Source organism: Dendrobates tinctorius, unplaced genomic scaffold (assembly GCF_039654945.1).
Source record: "Dendrobates tinctorius isolate UK_male_01 unplaced genomic scaffold, ASM3965494v1 ptg000029l, whole genome shotgun sequence".
Taxonomy (NCBI): domain Eukaryota; kingdom Metazoa; phylum Chordata; class Amphibia; order Anura; family Dendrobatidae; genus Dendrobates; species Dendrobates tinctorius.
The window spans coordinates 8,082,856-8,106,129 of NW_027361697.1; the positions used below are offsets into that span (position 1 = coordinate 8,082,856).

General features: G+C 42.1%; 1 protein-coding gene across 1 annotated transcript in view; it reads right to left on the reverse strand.

Annotated features, from left to right (window-relative positions):
- The window catches only part of XPR1 (xenotropic and polytropic retrovirus receptor 1), a 148,407-nt gene that overhangs the window by 100,689 nt on the left and 24,444 nt on the right, over nt 1-23,274 (reverse strand). The window contains exon 2 of the mRNA XM_073571350.1: nt 11,264-11,315. Within this exon, the coding sequence (XP_073427451.1) occupies nt 11,264-11,315 (52 nt within the window). The remainder of the gene's footprint in view (nt 1-11,263; nt 11,316-23,274) is intronic.

Sequence of the window (23,274 nt, forward strand, 5' to 3'; positions counted from 1 at the left end):
ACATTTAGATCTTGTCAGCTATGCGGCGATCCATACGGTTGTCAATTTAGAACGCAATTCTGTATGCAGAGAAAGTACTGACCCGAAACATTATCGAGCTTGTGAGGGAGCACGAGGAATACAAACACGTAAGGACGGAGACGGCCAGCTAATAACTGGTTCCACACACACACTACAGACACACAAGACAGGAGATGCACATCCTAGATAAAACAGAGATTACGCTTCCTATATTAAAAGGCGAAGACTGATCAATCTGACTCCGTTCACATCAACCATGTGCTGCATGCTTGGCATACAAGTAGGAAAATGGTCCATCTTATATATCACGACAGTAATCCAGACAGTACAATAGCAGTTATCACTTTTCTGCCCACACAGAAGAGGATCCAGGTGATGGTGCCGAGTTACTGAACATGTGCGAACCAGCAGCACTGGTCACGTTACATGGATGTTCCGACTGGGAAGCAAAACACTGCCATAAACAGCATGTAGTAGCAATAACAAAGTATTGTCATCTAAAGCTCTCTATAGACATTAGACCAACAGCAGCTGTGCAGGCCAAAATCAACAGATTCAACCAACAGTCCAATATGTATGGAGGGTCCCGGCAGATGATTGTCGAGGCGTTAACGATCCACTATGGCCAATTCTGGACTGCAAATCCTTTTGCTCTACCTATGATAAGCCCCACCGGAAAGGTCAGGTAGTGGTTCTCTCAGAGAACACAGCAGCGCTTGGGTGAGCGTGTACGGAAGAGACGGACGAGATCGCTGCCGGCTGGATGATCGTTCGTCCGACAGCCATCTAATAAAGTGTATGGGGGGGGCTTAACATGTAATATTTAAATCTGCAACATCTTCAACTAAGTGGATCTGAACAATAAAAGGTTATAAAGGCTATAAGAAAACCATCAAGTACAACCAGACGATCAGATAATAAAAGTGTGCTGATAATTATAACTCTGTAAGTAGGACATCGGGTGACTACTGCTGGCCATCTCAGTGACTACTACTTTCCAAGTCTATATGGACAGACAACACTGAATTTATTTATAACATTTTTCCAGCCTTTTAACATTGACGGCATATCCTCAGGCTTGCTCATACTTGTCTGCACCGTACTCTTCAAATTACCAAGTACAAACCGGTCTGCAAGCCAATGTAAACACTAAGGAAGGTGCGGCGCTGGCATCAGACCGGTGGACCCTTCAAGCAAGTTGAATGACTGTTGCCAAAAACCCTCATGGATCCATTGATGTCTATCCAAAGAGAGGTTATACTTTTAAAAGGCTGGAAAACCCCTCTAACTGTACAAGAACGTATGGTTTATGGGGGCTCTGACAATCTTATCTACCATAAGGTAAAAGCAAAATCTTCCTGGGGGGACGGGGGGAGTCAGGAAGGCTCCTCCTCACCCCCATACATAAGAGATAGTGGGCCGATGCAGCCAAGATCTGATGGGTTCAGAAGACTATGCTTTTAGATAGCTGTCAACCAAACGATTGGACCAGAAATCCCCTTGCCCGATCAGCAGAGCGGACTCCTAAAACTCACATTATTTCATTTATTGCAATATAAAAAGGGACATTGACCTGTCACATCTCCTCGGCCCTTACATTCCCAGGGAACGCAGGGTCAGACATGATGAAATCTAACAGGTTACAGGTTAGTGAAGATGTCAGACAATGGCCAAGCTGCTTCCAAGCCCATCAGACAATGCCGTTATTCCTTTGGGACGCCAAATGGACACAATAAAAATTTCCTCCCTTAGCGACATGTACAGCTATTGACCTTTTTGTTCAGGTTGTTACGAAGGACTTTATGAATATTCCTGGGGGTGTAGGCAGGGACAACCTTAGCCGAGAAGAACGTATGAGATTGGACGTCCTGAGGGGGCTTCCTGATATTGTGTGAAAGCCAGCTGATAAAGGGGGTAACGTGGTAATATGGCCTAAGTCCCTCTATGAGAAGGCGGCATTTAGACAACAATAAAACATGTTACAAGCGTTTGACGTTTAACCCCCTTGCATCATTTGTGTTACAGCTGAATAAAATCCTTAATACTGCAGTACAAAATGGGGCTATCACCAAGGAACTGGCTCTTGCCATGCAGGTACAAGAACCTGCCATTGCAACATTTTATTTATTACCCAAAATGCACAAATGTCTTGAGGCCCCCCCCCGGTCGTCCAATTATTTCCGGCTCTGGCAATTATCTAGAACGAGTCAATCGTTGGATTGACTCTAAATTGCAGCCCCTGGTTGAAAGTTTGCCTTCCTTTCTACTTGATACGGGTGAATTTCTCAGGAGGGTGGATGGCCTCCATATTGGGAGTGATAATATGCTGGTGACAGGTGACATTGAGTCCCTGTACACCAGCATAAGGCATACCGATGGGTTGGCAGCCACCAGATATTTCCTGAATATGTCAAACTTACCTATAGAGATTATCTCCCTGGTCATTGAATTGCTTGAGTTTTCCCTGACCCATAATTTCTTTACGTTTATGGGGTCCTTCTACCTGCAGCTCCAGGGGACAGCAATGGGGGCATCTTTTGCCCCTTCGTATGCCAACTTATTCCTGGGGCTGTGGGAGAGGGACCTCCCCCTGTCTGACCGATGTCAGTCGATGGACTGCATCCCCTTTTGGGTGCGGTACATCGACGACATTTTTCTGGTCTGGCAGGGGAATGAGTTTCAGTTATCAAAATTTATGGAGGGAATTAACTCAAACAATATGAATATTCATATCACATATCAACATGATTTGACCAAGGTGAGTTTCTTGGATGTCAATGTCTGGAGAGATTCTGATAATACGCTTCAGACAGGAATATTTAGGAAGGAAACTTCTTCCAACGTGTTGCTTCACGCCTCCTCTGCTCACCCCAAATCATTGATTAATTCTATTCCTATAGGGCAGTTCCTACGGTTACGCAGGATCTGCTCTAATGATCAGGATTTTGTAGTCCAAGCTCAGGATCTCTCGGAGAGGTTTCTTGAGAGAGGCTACAGTAGGAGATCTATCAAGAGAGCCTTTAACCGTGCAAGATGGTCGACACGTCAGTCATTACTATATAAGAAGAGGGAAATTAAGACTGACAATAAGATCAGATTTATTACAAATTATCATGCACAATTTGCAAGAATGAGAGGTTGACTCCAAAGAGCTTGGCCCATCCTCCAGACGGACCCTATTCTTAACCAATTTATTTCATCAAAACCAAGTGTTACTATCCGTCGATCAAGGAATCTTAAAGACTATCTCGTCCATAGTCACTACCAACCTGAACCCAAACAGAATTTTCTCAGTTTGGTTCGTCCTGGGTGTGGCTGTGCTCCTTTTTGGCCGCTGTGTCGCCTGTCCTAACGTCGAGCGAACGGACACGTTCAATTCTTCAGGGACTCGGACATTTAACATTCGCAACCGCATACTGTGTACCTCACGGTATGTCATCTATGTCACTGTGCATCGGTCAACAATACAGCGCATGCATAACGCCTTTTTGTATGACCAAACAACTCAATCTTTGTTTCATCAGTTCACAGGACCTTCTTCCAAAATGTAACTGGCTTGTCCAAATGTGCTTTTGCATACCTCAGGCGACTGTTTGTGGCGTGCTTGCAGAAATGGCTTCTTTCGCATCACTCTCCCATACAGCTTCTCCTTGTGCAAAGTGCGCTGTATTGTTGACCGATGCACAGTGACACCATCTGCAGCAAGATGATGCTGCAGGTCTTTGGAGATGGTCTGTGGATTGTCCTTGACTGTTCTCACCATTCTTCTTCTCTGCCTTTCTGATATTTTTCTTGGCCTGCCACTTCTGGGCTTAACAAGAACTGTACCTGTGTTCTTCCATTTCCTTAATATGTTCCTCACAGTGGAAACTGACTGGTTAAATCTCTGAGACAACTTTTTGTATCCTTCCCCTGAAAAGCTATGTTGAATAATCTTTGTTTTCAGATCATTTGAGAGTTGTTTTGAGGATCCCATGATGCCACTCTTCATAGGAGAATCAAATAGGAGAACTACTTGCAAGTGGCCACTTTAAATACCTTTTCTCATGATTTGATACACCTGGCTATGAAGTTCAAAGCTCAATGAGGTTACAAAACCAATTTAGTGCTTCAGGAAGTCAGTAAAAAGTAGTTAGGAGTGTTCAAATCAAGAAAATGATAAGGGTGCCCATACTTTTGCACCGGTCAAATTTTGTTTAAATGCAGATTGCACATTTTCTGTTAGTACAATAAACCTCATTTGAATCCAGAAATATAACTGAGTCCATCAGTTATTAGATATATGAAACTGAAATAGCTGTTGCAAAAACCAAAATTGTTATAAAGAAAAAAGGTTAACATTAATAGGGGTGCCCAAACTTTTACATATGACTGTATGTTCTGCCTTTGTCTTGTTAATTGATTTGTACTATGAGGGGTTGTCTTCAATTATATTTTTTATGCTCTGGGTCCATGCTTTAATATCTCTTTGATAGATAATCTTGATATTATGTGCTGATTGGTTATAGCTATGTTATTGGCTTTAACTGACTATTTATTTAAAATCTTTTATTGTTTTCCTTGTTATATTCATGATTATCTTTGTGGGCTACTAATATGTACATTCTATTCATTGCTCTCTTTAGGATTATGCTTGCCTACTTCTGTGCTATTGACTGACGCTCACTCTGTACGCATGCGCGCCGCTGTCTCCTTCACACCGGGCGTCTTTCGGCATCTCCCACTGTGGCTGGTCACAATGGTGACGTCACATTGATGCCGCCGCCGCCCGCTGTCTTGGTTGCCGGGGTGACGCTTGCGTCATTATAAGTGGACGCGTCGTCGTGGCTGACGTAGCTAGGGAGGAGTTTTGGTGTCCTTTAGCATCTCCATATTGTGGGCAGTCACAATGATGACGCCACACTGTTGCTGCCGCTGCCCACTGCCTCGGTTGTCGGGGCAACGTCTGTGTCATCATTAGTGGACGCGTCGGCGTGGTGATGTAATTAGGGGAGGAGCCTCGGCAGCGTGATGATGGTCATGTGACCAGCGCTGCTGATATCGTCACTTGTACTGGATTGGGTGCAAGTTGTGAGTCAGTGTGATTCACGTGACCCTACCAATGATAACGTCATTTTCACGGGACGTCGCATAGATCATGATACGTTGCCAATATAATAACGGCAGCTTTCATGTATGTCGGCAGCGATCTCTATTAAAGAAACTAAATTTGGAGGTCTTTATCTATTTGTTGGCTCCTCACACCAGTTAGCCTCTCTGTCAATATCTAAATGATGAGTTTGTTTTTTAGTGGTTTGACGACTTGTAGCCATGACAATGGACGCCATGACTGGGTGGAACCTTGATACACTTGTATTATTGGTGATTGATCACATGGGTATGACCTTTTAGACTGATTGGTTGACTCTGTCTTAAATACCCCCTACTTCCTCTTTCCTCTGTACCCCTTGAGAAAGGCCATTTGCTGAAACGTGCGTTGGGGGGGGTATGCTGGAGAGGACCGCTATTCATAATCCAAACAGGTAATAAGATTTTTATTGGACACTTGCCTATAAGTTATATCTAAGTACTGGTCCTGTTTGGCTGCATTATTGCTTTTCCTGGGAACTGGCATTTTTTGTTTTTAATTATGTCATCTAGATATATGCCTTGTATTGGTGTTCCTATCTGGTCTCTGTACTCCATGTATACCCCGCTTGGTCGCTTGCACGCTGCCATGGTCAATCTATGACTCTATTCCCTGCCCTCTTTTCCTGTTCTTATCCTAATAAAGATTATTTATGTTTCATACATATTTAGTTGTTTGGATTTCTTTTGATCGTTTGTTTTTTCTCCGTGATTAAAAATATTTTGCGATTATCCTTGTATAGATATCCTTTATTCAATCCTGTTTTTTGTTTTCTTTGGTTATTAAAGGACTGTTATATTTATTTGAATGGGATTGTTATCCTTACTATGGTTATAGGTTAGTGAAGATGTCAGACAACGGCCAAGCTGCTTCCAAGCCCATCAGACAATGCCGTTATTCCTTTGTGACGCCAAATGGACACAATAACGGAGGTTTTCTATCCTTTCTACAGCATCGTAGGATATATTAGCGCTAACATAAGTTTAAATAGATTGGCTATGGAGTTGGCCCTAAAATGCTGTATTAAATGGCTTCTTTTACCAAGGCTTTTTGATGCGACGCATCCTCGAAACAAAGCAGATAAATCCAATATCAGCGCATGGCAATGCATTAACACATGATCGGTCACGCAAGAATATCTTAAATACGCATGAAATCTAATGTGTGCGGATTCTTTAATGATGCTCGAGTGCTGAGGGCTACCGCTTTCTGTGATAAAGGAGACTGTTTCTGTATCAACTCAAACTTAATATAGTCCCAGCCATATTATATTTTCAATTCTCTAAAGATTGGAGGCTTTATTGTTCATGATGATCAATTTAGCTTTCCTTAGGAAAAAACAAACGCACAGCATCTCCAGGCCAATCCTAACAGAATTACAGCTCACAGCTTGATAGATCAACAGATTTGCTGGAGCTAGCAAAGCCCCATCTGCCTGGGTTTCGACGGGTGAGGTGTTCCTCTAGTATATTTGTGGAAGTCATATTTAGCGGTTATACTTGGAGGGCGAATTTTCCACATTTATAGGATAAACAAAAGGCGACATTGTGAAATATTAATAAAATATTAGCCGTCCACATCTTCAACCTGTCAAATGTCTCATCTCTAAAGATTGATGTTCTTTCGGCGATGTCCAGAACACCTTGGGAGTGGAAAAGGAGGGCCGGAGGGGGGGGGGGGGACAAAAATAGTAAGAAAAAAAAATCCAGGAAATAGAAAATCGCCAGTGGACCCCAGGCAGCGAGGCAGATAATCACAATGAATAATTTACAAGCACGCTTTCATCCTGGACGCCCTGAATCCTAAGGAGTCTGGGGAGAAGGCAGCACATCTGCCAAATGAGCAGAAGAATTGTAAAGCAGGGGGTGAGAAGCAGTCCCATCGTGGTACCTGTACAATTTACACAGGGATCCACCCACACAGGTATGCGATGGGATTGCAGGGTTTATTATCCTAGAGTATAAGTGAAAATATATAAAGAAAAAAAAATAAATAAAACATTTTTACAGATAGGAAATAAAGAAGCAATGAGAACTTCTAAAGCTAAACCCTGGTTTCCTTAATCACCGAGGGAGGTAAACATCAAAGATTCCCTGGTGAAAGTGATGTAAACTCATGAAAAAAAAAAAATCCTATTATAAACAACGCGGTTTCTTTCCTCCAAAAGTCTGGATCCTGTTGATTTTCTTCCATGTAATGCATTCACTTTGCACCAGGGGATGTTTGAGAAATATTCCCGGATGGCATAAACTGGGCATCATGATACAAACACGCTCACAGACTGTTTATAAATGAGACCAGCTCGCAGGTTTATCAATGTGATGACATAGAAATTGTGGCTGCGGAGAATGACGTCCTTATAGTCACGGCTGATGAAGGTTCTTAATGGCAGGGACTCGGAAAGAAGAAAACAAAAGAAGAATAAATGAGGCTAAAAAGCGAGAGAGTCGAGAGCGCTTTGTAATTGGCATCCTAGAGCGCTAGTACCAGCTCCACCCAGCGCTACACACCAGCTCCAGCCTCAGGCATCTGAAGTCGGCGTTGTAAAGAGTGGGGACAGCTTGTGCTCACGGCGAGATATTTCTCGCATGCCTACGAACCTGCCACTATTGCAGCACAGCTGTGATCCACCGTCTGCCGACACAGCGCTAACCTCCTCCAGGAGAGGAGCCAGCAAACCGGTACTCAGCAGCGAGGAGAGCAAAGGCTTGAGGGAAAGAAGAACAGACTCTGAGCCATACAGGGGATAGAAAGTCTCCATTAAACTCATAACGGCGCTTTGTTTGTATAGTCCGAGATTGATATATAGAATTTAAGACAGCACACATGTAAGAGACGGGCAACAGATCATTTACAAATGGCAAGTTGGATCATCGTTGCATTGTGAGGACTTTACTATGAAAAAGCAGAAAACTTCTCCCTGTAGTGGCCACTGTAGCCTCCGCAAAGCACACACAAAGTGTACCCCACAATATCTGGTACAAATCCACAAAAAGTGCAAGAGAAAGAGGAACCTACATCATTTCAGACATGAAAGAAGGGTTACATGCAAATCTTAATGTTTCAGTAAGGTAAAGAATGAATGACCCCTTTGTTGTTGCTAAGGAAACATACATATTAATAAATGTAATTATGTTTCAGCTGCCTTGGTCTCAAAATAGTAAATTATCCCCTAGCCATAGGAAAAAGGGTAAACCAAGGGAAATCGATCACCAGATTTCTGCTACCCAATGAGAGCAGCATGATGTAGGGGCAGAGAGCCTAATACCAGGCATGTGTCACTCACTGGGGTCCTTGCTGTAGTTTTGATTAAACAAAAAGTCAGTTTTCTTTGCTGTAGATCTAGCAGCTCTCTGAATGCTGTGCCTTGTATAACCCCGCCCACACCACTGATTGGCAGCTTTCTACGTACACTGTGTATAGGCAGAAAGCTTCCAGTCAATGGTGGGAAATCATTGGACTACACGGCGGCATTAGGTTTACTAGTCCCCTAATAATAATCCCCTTCGGACGCAACAGTGATTTTATAAAAACTACAGCAAGCATCCCAGTAAGGGTCTCCGTCTAATATCGTACTGTTCTCAGATCACGTGGCAAAAACCTGGTGACAGCTTCCCTCTAGAGAGAATCACTGAAAGAACCCCCAGGGATCTGAAAGACAGGACCCCTGAAAATCACGAATACAGTTCTGCAGAGCTTCACCTCGAATGGGGCAAATATGGCACATACAATGAATAAATCAGAAGTAGAGTATATTGGACTGCCAGAGAACGATGAATAGAGAATAACTTGCTAGTTTGGATTATATTAAAGGGTTGTTTCCAAAGTATAAGAGTGAAGTTTAAGATAAAAACAAACAATAGAGAATTACAAAAGTTCACAGACGTAGTGCTGGAAATCAGAATAAAACCCTCTCAGAGGTAAAAATACTGATCGCACATGCATGCAACGCCATGTGAATTCCCCCCGAGATACGCTCAAGAGCTACGGAATATTTGGAGATTCTCACAAAGTGTGGAACTGTCACGCAGCTCCACAATATGGGTGGCTTTAAAGAGGACATGTCATCAGGGTAAAAGTGGTCAGAATAATTATGTACATGGTAATTGTGCCGAGCAACCTAAAGAAACAGCCCCTAACTCCTGTCAGCACCGCACATTTGTTAAAGACCATAAATATCATATTGGGCGTGATAAATAAAAATATCCATATTCCTGGAACTGTAAGGTGGATTAAAAAACAATAAACAGGTTATAAAATAAAAGCGAAAACCTTAATGTCCTCTTTAATGTCTGCTTTGACAAACAGTATGATTCAGCCATTATTTAATTTTGAAACCGTAACTTGTTACAACAAGCACAAGGAAGTCCTATACAAGTGATAAAGCCAAAGTTCAGATTCCTGGATATCTCAACTTTTCTCCCTAAAAATTCTCATCGGCAGCAGCATTAAAACGTGTACGGTAATTCTAGCTGGTAGAGAGGATCAATTTAATAAAGCATCCATCAAATCCTCAGGAAATCGCTATTTTGGATTCTGGATTGTCGTGTTTTGATGGTTCAAAATGTTGTTCTCTGTAAAAGGAACTTGAAAAGAACACTAAACAAACAAGACATAAAAGCAACCAGCGCTGATTTATGCTGCCAGAACCACCAGTTACAATCTTTCTGAGAATGTTATAGGAATATTAAAGGAAAACATTTTTTCACGGACTAGATACCACCAAATGAAAATTTTGTAAAAAGGCCAGTACTCCGCTTCATCAGACGATTACGGTCTGTCATAGGTCAGCTGAGATGATCCTTTGCTGTTGAAATCAATAAACATTCAATACGGTTGCAAATGTCTATTCATCAACATTACATCAAACGTGACCTGTTGGTGGGTCTTGCGGACTGGAGTTGAGAAACAGCGTTGTTTCCACCTTCATATATGGGTATTTATAGTCTGGAAGTGCTTTAAGTACATGAAATTTTGCAATTCAGCTTATTCAAATTTTCAGCTGCTCTTGAGGTAGCAACACTTTTGTTTACAGCTTGTTACCTTGGAGACTGACCACTGTTATTAGACAACAGACCATGCGCAGTGTTTACAAGTGCTTTTCTATTGAGTTTGTAAGCCTTGTTTCGAAGCTGGCCGGGATCAAAGGAGAGCATTGATACCTCCTGATCCCAGACAGTGTCACACCGTGTTTACAGGCCAAGGGCTCATGCTCACTTGCGAGAGACTCGCTTGATTCTCGTGCGAGTCTCTTTCATGGAATCCTGGCACTGCCGCCGACACTGGGACCGGAGCGTGCGGCTACATCGAAATACATGTGGCCGCATGCTCCGGTCCCAGTGCCGGCAGCTGTGCAAAGTTTTCATGCAAGAGATTCACACGAGAATCGAGCGAGTCTCTCACAAGTGAGTAAGAGCCCTAATCAGCAGCAATGGTCGGTCTCCTAGGCAACCAGCTGTAAACAAAAAAACGTGTTAATAGGTCAAGGACCGCTGCAAATTTTTATAAACTGTGAATTGCAAAGGTACGTGTTTTTACAAGCACTATCTGACAATATTCCTTCTATGAAGACGGGATTAACCCTTTACAAACCAGAACATTTCTAGGTTTGGTGTTCCTTTAAGACTCACGGCAGATGACAGAAGTGAAAGAATGACAGCACAGTTGAAGTCTATCAGTCATATAAAACATTTCCACTTTAAATAGAGATAGTGACAACAGTATAACAGGAAATTACTTTTCTGTGCAGCTCCCACAAGCAACAGCTGAAGATGCCACGGTATGTGTTCGGAGGAGCAGACGCCTTCTTGAAATGCTCTGCACTTGTGCACACAATCGTGGAGAAGCGGGGGGTCTCATACGGTGGCATCATACAGATAGACAGACAGATACAACTACCATTAATGGTCCATCGCACCCTGAACAAATTATCATCTCTGCAGAGTGACCTCCCATATAGTGCGGAGACGGCAGAGGTGATAAAACGCCTTTCAATCAATGCCTGTTAATTTATGGAAGACACTCTAACTTTAGGACGCAATTTATGGTTTTACAGACACAGGTCAAAGTTAATAAACTAAGATGCATCTGTTTCCGATAGAGGAGTCTTCTTACCTTCTATAGATGGGGCCTGGTCTTGGGCTGCATATAACATCTCCTTGAAAGCCTATAGAAAAAGAGATAAATCCACTGTCAATGAGACTGTACAAGATATGCCATAGGGTCAACGCGATACAAATAATTCACAGCACACAATTACTGAACTAGAAGGGTATGGACGCCCACGCGAAGCATATGCGAAAATACTAACTGGTCATCACTGCTGTTCCAGATGGATCCAATGCATGGTCTGTACTCACACGAAGAGAAGACGTCACTGTTCCACCAACAGCAAAACCACTGCAGCCTGTGATTGGCTGCAGCAGTCAGGTTACTCCAGCAACGTGCCACTGGCTGTTATTCCGATTGCGTGCTGAAGTCAGCTGCCAATCACATGCCGCAGCGGTCCAGATGTTGATGCAGCAGTGACGTTTCTCCTTCGCATATAAGCTGCGCAGCCTGTGCTCGATCCAGATGGGTACCAACAGGCAAGTATCACTTAGGTTTTTTTTATGTTTTTTTTTTACTACTTCACATGCGACCTTTTCATTTTATCTGGTCTTGCTCAACATCTTTGAGAGTGTAGTATGATGTAGATTTATCCCATTAACCGGTATGATGGACAACAGGAGACACCTAACAGTCCCTCCGGGAAATAACCACGCTAATGCTAAGGAAACGGTGACAAATGAGAGGATGGAATTAAGAAAAATTGCACAACAGCATGCAAAGAACACAAACAGATAATGAATGTGGCGGGTTAATTACGAGTATTTTGTATGTTTTGTCAATCCATTGGATGCAATGTGAGAATCAAGGTCATCATGCACGTAACCGTGCCAAATGTGAATCCCAAACCTGGGTAATGGATAGGTTCAGTGCACGCTAATGTCTGAAGAACTGGCAAGCTAATACATGAGCAAATACGAATGATAAGATAAGCTGGAGAGTCATACATGTGGCAAGAGTCCAGAGAAGGGAAGGTTTATGGAAGTGCACAAAGGCAAATGGCACTGCCATAGGTTCTGTCAGACTTCAAGAAAGGAAAAGCCAAAAGTGTAGCTATAAAAGGGGTGACCTCATCCTAAATGGGTAAAAATGCAAAATTATGCCAAAAACAAACAATTTTGCAAATTACTTCTTATTAAAAATCCTCTTTATACTCAAGAACAGAAAGATTTTTAATTCTATAGTTTACTTTTAAGTTACTTAAGCTGATGGCCACCTCTGCAGTCTATCAGTGGTGGCTGGTCTCCTATAGAAGCAGCACAGCGATTACAAGCTCAATGGTGGAGCCTGCAAATGCTGCTCTACAGCTGGACGGATCCAGCCAGATTCAATGGAGTTATTGGCCTCCGAAACCACAGAGGCAAAGCTGCTGTGTCTGCACGCGATGAGTATTTACAGTAAATTATTCTGCAGCAAAAACCAGAGTGCTGGAAGAAAAAAATCTGCATAATACATACGTTTTTTATGCATTTTTACTTGCATTTTCTTCACATCCATTTGCATAAGGAAAAAACGCTGCAAAAACGTTGACAATTGATATGCTGCCGATGTAAATATACGCTTTGAACATTTAAATCTGCCAAAAAAAAATAAGTAGCATGTGCATGAGATTCTAGAAATCCCTTTCACTTTACTGGTACTGTAAAAAAAAAAAAAAAAAAAAAAAAAAACAGCATTTTTTCTACAGCAAAAGTGCAGTTTGTGAACAAGCTCTATAGCAGCAGAGGAAGCATAGTTCAGCCCAGCAGCCCAATTTTCACACTTGTCTAAATTATCAATCACAAGCGCATCCCCTGGAAAAGCCGCAGGCTGGGGAGCGGAGGACTCCTAACAGGCATAATACGGGACAAACCCTTTAATGATGAATTTCCTTATTTAAAGTAGGGATGGAAAACCCAGTGTGAGACATGTAGATGAGGAGAGCAGACTGTCAGTCATGATATGTCTCACAAAGGCAACACCACCTTTCATTTAAAATAAGTCCTAAGGTACTGTCACACTTAGAGACGCACCAGCGATATGACGCGGTCAGGATCGCTGGTGCATCGCTAAGTGGTCGCTAGTGAGCTGCTACACAGGCAGATCTCACCAGTGACATAGCAGAGGATGGGGGTCGTTACCTGTCAGACAAGGCGATGAAGACGTCCTCCCGCCTGCGTCCACGCGTCGCTCGTCGGCGCCACAGGAAGCCCAGCAGGAAGCTGACGACGAGAAACGGTCCAGGATGTTCTCGCGCGATCAGCCCTAATCAGCGGGGGAGCCAGTCGGAGGTAAGTATCAGACATAGCGATATTGCTACCGATATTCGCTTAGTGTGACAGGCCCTCTAGAGGCAGATTCTCAGGGAGATCTATGCCCGGCCCATAGATCTTACTAGCTCATTTACATATTACGAAAAATTTGGATTTTCCGTAATAAGAAATCAGATTGCAGCTATCATTTTAATCCGATGGGAAAGCTGGAAAACAATGGTGCAAAATAGGGTCTTATCTATACAGAGGATGGGAGAACAATAGGTGCTGGGATGTGCTCAACTGGCAGGAATGTGGATCACAACATCATAAAAAGCTCAGAAAACCGACTGCTGCAGATCCAAGGCGAGAATAAAATGAAGGAAGGATCTTTTTCTTCATTGCTGAAGACACAGCACGGTCTCCGACAGAGCAGAAAAGGATCCATCCTATATTTTATCCTCCTTAAAAGGTATCATTTTTTCCCAGCATGCCCATATAGATGCCTTAAGAGGGTTGATCCTACTGACAGATTTCCTTTAAAATGACCATAGCTTTCCAAGGATTAACCGGGCGCGCTCATATTTTGCTAACATTAGTGCGGTTTGTCTTGTAAAACGTTTTAAATACAATACTTGTCTTGCTGCACATGGACAATTATCAAATTATCACAACACAACAGAGAACGTAGATTACTCCTAAATCATTACGTCATCATCACTGCTCATTCTTGGCCAGGGCTGACAAAACTAAGACACAACAGATCGATCGAAAAATCAGTGCACGCTGATGTCTGGGAAACCTTCATGTATGCCCTACGTGACCCTCAACAATGCACAACATATAGAATGCCTAAACCTGAAATTGCTACTGATGGTGGCACCGCCTGAGTCTATGAGGAGCAGCGAATATTCCAGCACAGTCCCTCTGTTTTATCCTCATACAAGGCTTGCAAAACACTCCAACAGCAACCTTACAAATTAACCTGTCATTTCCTTTCTGCTTGTAACCCAGCGCCGCCCGGCTCCTAGCTGACAGGCAGCAGAACAAAAACAAGAAGTCATTAAAGGACTAGAAAGTGAAGCGGTTCAGTGACAGACGGAGATCCTTGTTCCGGGACAGGAAACTACAGTAAAAGCAATATATCACTAGAAGCACAAAAAATATAAATTAGTAGAGCACTGTACAATGCAGACTATTGCACAGCTGGAGACAGAAGATCTTGGGAAAATATACTACAAGAATTTGGTATATACCCGCTAACGTATTACCTTTTATAAGAAATATTATATATATTCTCCAATTATATTTGTCACTTTTAGAAAATTATTAGTAGATATGTATAATATATTTATTGTATACAGTTAGGTCCATATATATTTGGACAGAGAACATTTTTCTAATTTTGATTCTAGACATTACCACAATGAATTTTAAACAAAACAATTCAGATGCATTTGAAGTTCAGACTTTCAGCTTTCATTTGAGGGTATCCACATTAAAATTGGATGAAGGGTTTTAGGAGTTTCAGTTTGGCTGCATTTGGCTGGATCTGAGCACACAGTATGGCTCTGAATACCTCAGAATTCATTCAGCTGCTTCTGTCCCGTGTCACATCATCAATAAACACTAGTGACCCAGTGCCACTGGCAGCCATGCATGCCCAAGCCATCACACTGCCTCCGCCCTGTTTTACAGATGATGTGGTATGCTTTGGATCATGAGCTGTACCATGCCTTCGCCATACTTTTCTCTTTCCATCATTCTGGTAGAGCTTGATCTTGGTTTCATCTGTCCAAAGAATGTTCTTCCAGAACTGTGCTGTTTTTTTAGATGTTTTTTTAGCAAAGTCCAGTCTAGCCTTTTTATTCTTGATGCTTATGAGTGGCTTGCACCGTGCAGTGAACCCTCTGTATTTACTTTCATGCAGTCTTCTCTTTATGGTAGATTTGGATATTGATACGCCTACCTCCTGGAGAGTGTTGGTCACTTGGTTGGCTGTTGTGAAGGGGTTTCTCTTCACCATGGAGACTATTCTGCAATCATCCACCACTGTTGTCTTCCGTGGGCGCCCAGGTCTTTTTGCAATGATGAGTTCACCAGTGCTTTATTTCTTTCTCAGGATGTACAAAACTGTAGATTTTGCCACTCCTAATGTTGTAGCAATTTCTCGGATGGGTTTTTTCTGTTTTTGCAGCTTAAGGATGGCTTGCTTCACCTGCATGGAAAGCTCCTTTGACCGCATGTTTCCTTCGCAGCAAAACCTTCCAAATGCAAGCACCACACCTCAAATCAACACCAGGCCTTTTATCTGCTTAATTGAGACTGACATAACGAAGGGATTGCCCACACCTGTCCATGAAATAACCTTGGAGTCAATTGTCCAATTACTTTTGGTCCCTTTAAACACAGGGTGACACATGTTAAGGAGCTGAAACTCCTAAACCCTTCATCCAATTTTAATGTGGATACCCTCAAATGAAAGCTGAAAGTCTGAACTTCAACTGCATCTGAATTGTTTTGTTTAAAATTCATTGTGGTAATGTCTAGAACCAAAATTAGAAAAATATTGTCTGTCCAAATATATATGGACCTAACTGTATATACACATTAATATTTTTAGAAAAGTGACAAATATGTATAGGTAGAGATATACATCATATCTTCATTTATATATATTTTTAATTTAAAAAGTACAATATATAATTTTTTTATTTTATTTTTTATCTGCAGGTCAGTATAAAATTCTGATGACTGGTGAGTTAGGATAAAATGGCAGGTTATTGTAAATTAAGGCAAAAAATACATTTTAGAACAGTTTAAGTTAAATTGTAATTTTAGAAAATTCCACCAAAATAACTGCTTTGAGAAACAGAAAACATCTATTTATCTCCTCTCCTAGAAATAAAAGATTTATAATAAACTGCATTTCCTAGATACTAAAATTTTGAAGGAGGGGGAATAAAAAAAAAAAAAGTTTGATTTTATAGAGAGCTTATCAAATCACAGGAAAACAAAGGCTTTCCTCTACTGCCACTGAAATGCAGGCACCAAAGTAGGCAGAGCGGGCAGAGTGCAGCAGAGCAGGCAGAGTGCAGCAGAGCAGGCAGAGTGCAGCAGAGCAGGCAGAGTGCAGCAGAGCAGGCAGAGTGCAGCAGAGCAGGCAGAGTGCAGCAGAGCAGGCAGAGTGCAGCAGAGTGGGCGGTGCGCACACGCTGAGGCAGCAACAGCCTTTAAAGCTAACAATCTAAATTCAATCTGTAGAAGTGACCTGCCAAGGACACAGATCTAAACTGATCATTTTACATACAGATACACAAAGGAAACAAAAAAAAAAAAAAAGAAATGTCCTTCCCTAATTGGGGGTTATACCTACATATCAGCTGCACACAGTTGTGTGAAAAAAGTGCTTTCTCCATCCCTGATTTCCTATTCTTCTGCATGTTTACCGGACTTAAATGTTTCAGATATAAATATTAGACAAAGATAACACAAGTAAATACAAAATGCAGTTTATAAACGAAGGTCTTTACTATTAAGGGAAAAAGAAATCTGCAGGGCCCTGTGTGAAAAAAATGATTGCCCCCTAAACCTAATACCTGGTTGGGCCACCCTTAGTAGCAACAACTAATCAAGCGTTTGCGGTAACTGGCAATGAGTCTTTTACAATGCTCTGGAGGAATTTTGGCATGCTTATCTTTGCAGAATTGTTGTAATTCAGCTACATTGGTGGATTTTCGAGCATGAACCAACTTTTTAAGGTCATGCCACAGCATCTCGACTGGATTAAGGTCATGCCACAGCATCTCGACTGGATTAAGGTCATGCCACAGCATCTCGACTGGATTAAGGTCATGCCACAGCATCTCGACTGGATTAAGGTCATGCCACAGCATCTCGACTGGACTAAGGTCATGCCACAGCATCTCGACTGGACTAAGGTCATGCCACAGCATCTCGACTGGACTAAGGTCATAACTTTGACTAGGCTACTCCAAAGTCTTAAATTTGTTTTTCTAAAGCCATTCAGAGGTGGGACATATTGTGTTTTGGATCATTGTCCTGCTGGGTAACCCAAGTGAGATTCAGCTTGAGATAACGAACAGATAGCCAGACATTCTCCTTCAGGATTTTTTGGGAAACAGCAGAAATGATAGACTTTCTGTGGTAAATGGAACTTTCAGGTTCTGAAGTAGCAAAATAGCCCCAAACCATCACACTACCACCACCATATTTTACTGTTGGTATGATGTTCCTTTTCTGAAATGCTGTGTTACGTCTACGCCAGAAGTAATGGGATATACACCTTCCAAAATGTTTAACTTTTTTCTTGTGAGCCCAAAGTAATCTCCCAAAAGTCTTGGGGATCATCAAGATGTTTTCTGAAAAACTGAGAGTAGTCTTTTATGGTGGTTTTCGCCTTGGAACTTTACCATGCAGGCTATTTTTGTCCGGTATCTTTCTTATGGTGAAGGCATGAACACTGGCCTCAACGGAGGCAAGTGAGGCCTGCAGTTCTTTGGATGTTGTTGTGGTGTCTTTTGTGACCTCTTGGATGAGTAATCGCTGAGCTCTTGGAGGTAATTTTGGTTGGCCGGCCACTCCTGGGAAGGTTCACCACTGTTCCATGTTTCCACCATTTGTGGTCAATGGCTCTCACTGTGGTTCGCTGGAGTCTCAAAGCTTTAGAAATGGCTTTGCAACCTTTTCCAGAATGAGATCTCAATTACTTTGTCTCTCATTTGTTCCAGAATTTCTTTGGATCAGGAGCTTTTTGTCTACTTCACTTTGTCGGGTAGGTCCTATTTAAGTGATTTCTTGATTGAGAACAGGAGTGGCAGTAAACAGGCCTGGGTGTGGCTAGGTAATTTGAACTCCGTTTCCAGAGTTAAAATTTTCTAAGACCGGGGTCACACTTGCGAGAAACTCGCACCTGAATACCAGGCCATGCAGCTGCACAGAAATACAGGCAGCTGCACACTCCGGTCCAGAGTGCCGGCGGCAGTGCCGGGTATTGAGGTGTGAGACTCGTGCGAGTTTCTCTTAAGTGTGAACCCGGCCTTAAGGCCTTTTTCCATTGATAATAAATACCTTCATATAAAAACTGATGCCAGCAACTCTTTAATTCTCAGCAATACCCAACATGGCTACTGTCATTTTATTCTATGCTCCCATGCATGAACATGATCATAAAAAACAGAAAAATTTCATACACAATCCGACACACCCTGGTTGTTACAGAGACCACCAAAATCAATTAGCCAATACTGCCCATTAGTGATGCACTTTGGCAAATGAGTAACTGCATATTAATGACTATAATTGCCTACTCACAGAAATAATGCTCAATGTGATGTTACAAAGCCCATAAACAGCCAAAAGCATTAACAGAGGTGACATGTAAGTAACCAAATTTCTGCTGCCTCCACTGCTAACAATCTTCAATAGACAATTTACTGATACTACTACACTTCTTTTAGCAGATCACCTACTATTTCATATAAGGCTGTGGTCTGCCATCAGAAGTCCTTCTGTAGGGAAACTACAACTCCAATCGGTCTACAGATTTCAGGGTATGCTGAGAATTACAGATTTTCAGGTTCGGGAGAATTGCATCACCCCTGTGCCAGACTATGGGCTATAGTCACTATTCTGCATTTATTCCAGGACACGGATTACTTTCCATATCTGCACATATACTGCAGGACTTGATGTTGATTTATTGAGCAGGTCCCTCCTCATGGATAAACAGCTCTTGCGAGCAGGTTAGTGTATAATCATTTCGCTCACAAACAAAGCCATAGATGGAACTTACCAGCAAGCTTAAAGCCCATCACCTCCGATCAATACGTCATCCCATGGGACCTCCCTTCTTTACGGAATATGATTGCTGGCTTCTCAGTTCAATTGTTTAATGTATCTTCCTGCTAGACCTTTGTGTTGGCATGTCAATAACTCCCCTAATTTGATTTTTTTTTTAATTTGGTGCAGCACCTTCATATATTTCACCTAACTAGATGGTCCCAAATTTCAGATCCTACTGTACTACTCTATGGACAGGATATATAGGGGATATAATATTAACAGCTGTGATATTAAAACATGACATAAAAACACAACTGAGTTTCTTGTAAGTGAAATATCACAACGCTAAAGACAATCGAGAGAGCCTTGCAAAACATTTCAGGGACTGTGCCCAGTTCAGACGAATGTGCCAGTTACTAGGAAGTCCATAATCCTATAGTACCATCCCTGTATAATACAAAATCTTAAAAGACAGAAAGCATCATATCACGCAGTCCTTGACCTATTTAACCAGACCACTCGAGGCTTTAGCCATGGAAAAACTCCCACCAGGATGTATACAGGCAAGAATGGAGTAAAACAATCCACCAATAGAGTATAAAGATAATTTATTCAACACAATACATAAAAGGCACATCATCAAAATAACAATAAAAGGTCATATCAATGAAAGAGCTATTTAAGACAATGGATCGGTTGCAACAAGAAAGATCAAGTGCAGTATAGTTAGGGAGAGCCTAATAAGACGACCTGTATATTATATAAACGACAGTGCACCAAGTCCATCAAACACGTCTCAAACAGACTCATGCAGCTGTGTCAAATGCAAGCAAGGTAAGTAATGAGTGTATCGCACATCAATCACAATATGAAAACAGACTACAGCAGCATGCACATCACAAAAGGTAGTTCTCTTACCCATAGCTGTCCTGTGGAGTTGCACCCGATCCTTTGTCTTAAATAGCTCCGTCACTGATATGATCTGTTATTTTCATGTGCCTGTTATGTACGGTGTTGAACAAATTATCTTTCTGTAAACACTAAATGGTGGATTATAGTACCATCAGTGTAGATGACAACTCTCAAAACCTACACAGTAGATCACACAATTGTCAGCAACCCCTGCAACATTGTGTGTGCGCGCGCGCGCGCGCGCGCGAGTTCATTGCCCAATCATTGCAACATATTAGGTAAAGTTTCAATATTGGTCTTGTAGCCGTCAGCATTTCATCACTGTGGGCCGATGCCCGAAATGCCTATAAACATGCACGCTGAACAGTTTTCCAGGATTTTTACTGAAAAAATAAATAAAAGCTACATCCAGATCGTGGCTATGAATCAACTGTAAAATATTAAATGCACTACGACCAGCGCTTTCCTTGGGATTCTAGCATTCTTTTTCCCCCAAATGTCACAAGACCTACAGGCTGGAATATTGTCATGCATTTTATTTTACCTGCTTATATAGCAGTATTAATGTAGCACTGCTTTCAAATAATTCATTCCGCATCAGCATCAAGGTCCACATAGGGAACTTTGTAAAGGTTGTGAAGCCCAATCAGTATGTCTTTGGAGTGTGGGAGGAAACCAGAGAACACAGCGGAAATCCACGCAAACACGGGGAGAACATACAAACTCTTTGAAGATGTTGTGCTTGGTGAGATATTATTATAGCGCCATTTATTCCATGGTGCTGTACATGTGAGAAGGGATAAAAATAATAAAAACAAGTACAATAATCTTAAACAATACAAGTCACGACTGGTACAGGAGGAGAGAGGACCCTGCCCGCGAGGGCTCACAGTCTACAAGGGTATGATACAACAATGCTAACCACTGAGCCACAACACTACCCTCACAAACTTCACTATTACAAAAAAGTGAACAAAGTAAATGCTTGGAAAAACTTGAAAAAAAAATTACCTGTGAAAAAACTATCCCTTCCAACATCAACCATGCTCATGGCTTTGTTAAATATCTGTCTATGGTTTACATGGTGAAAGGGGAGTAACTCTATCTCCCTCGAGATCAAACAATGAGCCCTATAGAAATTATCTTTCCACAAACATCTGTTTGGCGACACCTCTATACATTTAGATCCAGGGTCCGGTTAGCATTCATCCCGTGTGCATGACCACCTAAAAGTGGGCCAACCTGTAGGTTTATTCAGAGGCACAGGGGAGTAAGTAGCGATGAGTGGATGTGCTCAGATAAGGTGTTATCTGAGCATGCTCAAGTGTTAACAGGGTGTCTTCGGCGTGCTCGAAAAACACATTCGAGTCCCCGCTGCTGCGTGTCTCGCGGCTGTTCGCAGATAGCTGCAACACATGCAGGGATTGCCCGTTTGTTAGCCAATCTCCGCATGTATTGGAGGCTGTCAAACAATCGCGAGACACGCATCAGCGGGGACTCAAACATTTTTGCGAGCACGCCGAAGACACTTCGTTAGTACTTGAGCATGCTCAGATAACACCTTATCCCAGCACTTTCACTCATTACTAGGAGTAAGCAATTGCCAGACACCTATGACAGCTGCTGATCCCTCACGGGGAACAAAGAATATAGACAAATTTCAAAAAATCAACAGGTTCAGCAGACTAGAATTTGTATGACCTGCTATATGGACAAATACAGTCACCTTTACAAGTGGGGTTAGATCATGTAAGCCGTTCTTCCTATCTGCTGCAGGCTCTAGGAGTGACCGTGCACACGCATGGCGCTTACATGTCGTACTGCAACGCAGCTCCTCGCAAGCACAAGAATGCTCTTCCAATGGCAGAGCAAGTAACAATGTTTTGCTGTTGTTCTGGCCTTAGGGATAACCACGCACCTCTGGCTGCTCAATCAGAGTTTCATCCTTGGCCCCAAGGTCAAGTGGCAGAATTTGGTTTTCTATGGGAAGACACAAGGTACAGCACTCTCCTACAAACACGACGACCTTGGCTCTATGGAAACCGCACCGAAATTACAATCAAGGGACAATACCTACAACTATTAAAAAATATATAACCTAAAAATAATAGAGCATTAAAGATCATCCTTTAATTAGTAATGATGTTGACAAGTAACGCATAAGCCCTCAATCACATTTACATATATTATCTCCCATGGAGTAAATGGCGCAGAAGACAAAAAAAACACTAAGGCTAAGTGCACACGAAGCAGAAAATTTCTGCTGAAAAACCTGACTCCCTTCCCAGAAATCGCATATTTTTTCTGCGCGGTTTCCCGTGCGTTTTCAAAACACATAGAAAGCGCCAGAAATGTGGAAAAATCCGCGAAATTAATGAGCATGCTGCGTTTTTTACCGCGATGCGGGTTTTTTTGCTGTAAAAAACGCATCAGTATGCACAAAAAGTGCAAAATGCATAGAAATTAATGGGAAGCTTATTTTTAGCGGTTTTATTGGAAAAACCGCTAAAAATACAGCTAAAAAACGCTGCCTAAGGATGTGATCACACTGTCGATACCCTGCACAGGGGTTTTCTCACACTGATTTTTTTCTTTTACTAATATCTGTAAAGCGCTGTGGAATATGATGGCGCTATACAAGTAAACATAGCGCGTCTCATTTAAAGCTATATACTGTATTCGCCCTTCCCCACAGAACCATGGCCATTTGAGGGGAGGGGGAAGGATACAGTGACTACATGTACCTGTAGTTCATCATGGGACCAATAATATTTTTCAATTACCTTAAAAATATCACTTAACAGTAGGTAAGATTGCCCCCGCTATTTGTCGGTCTGTATGTTTGGATTGCATGCATATTCCTGAAACAAGCCATCTTGTAGGAAGCCGGCCGAGAACACAGATAATCTTGGGGTTTCTTTTTCTTAGGAACTAGCTGAGAAGGGCTTCACTATCTGTATCCTACTGCTGAAAGGAGGTAGGGAGAGGCTTCTGCTGCAGCCATTTTTCTTATAACCTGACACTGGACAGTGAGGATAGAGAGGACAGAGCATGGCTTAACATTTGGGT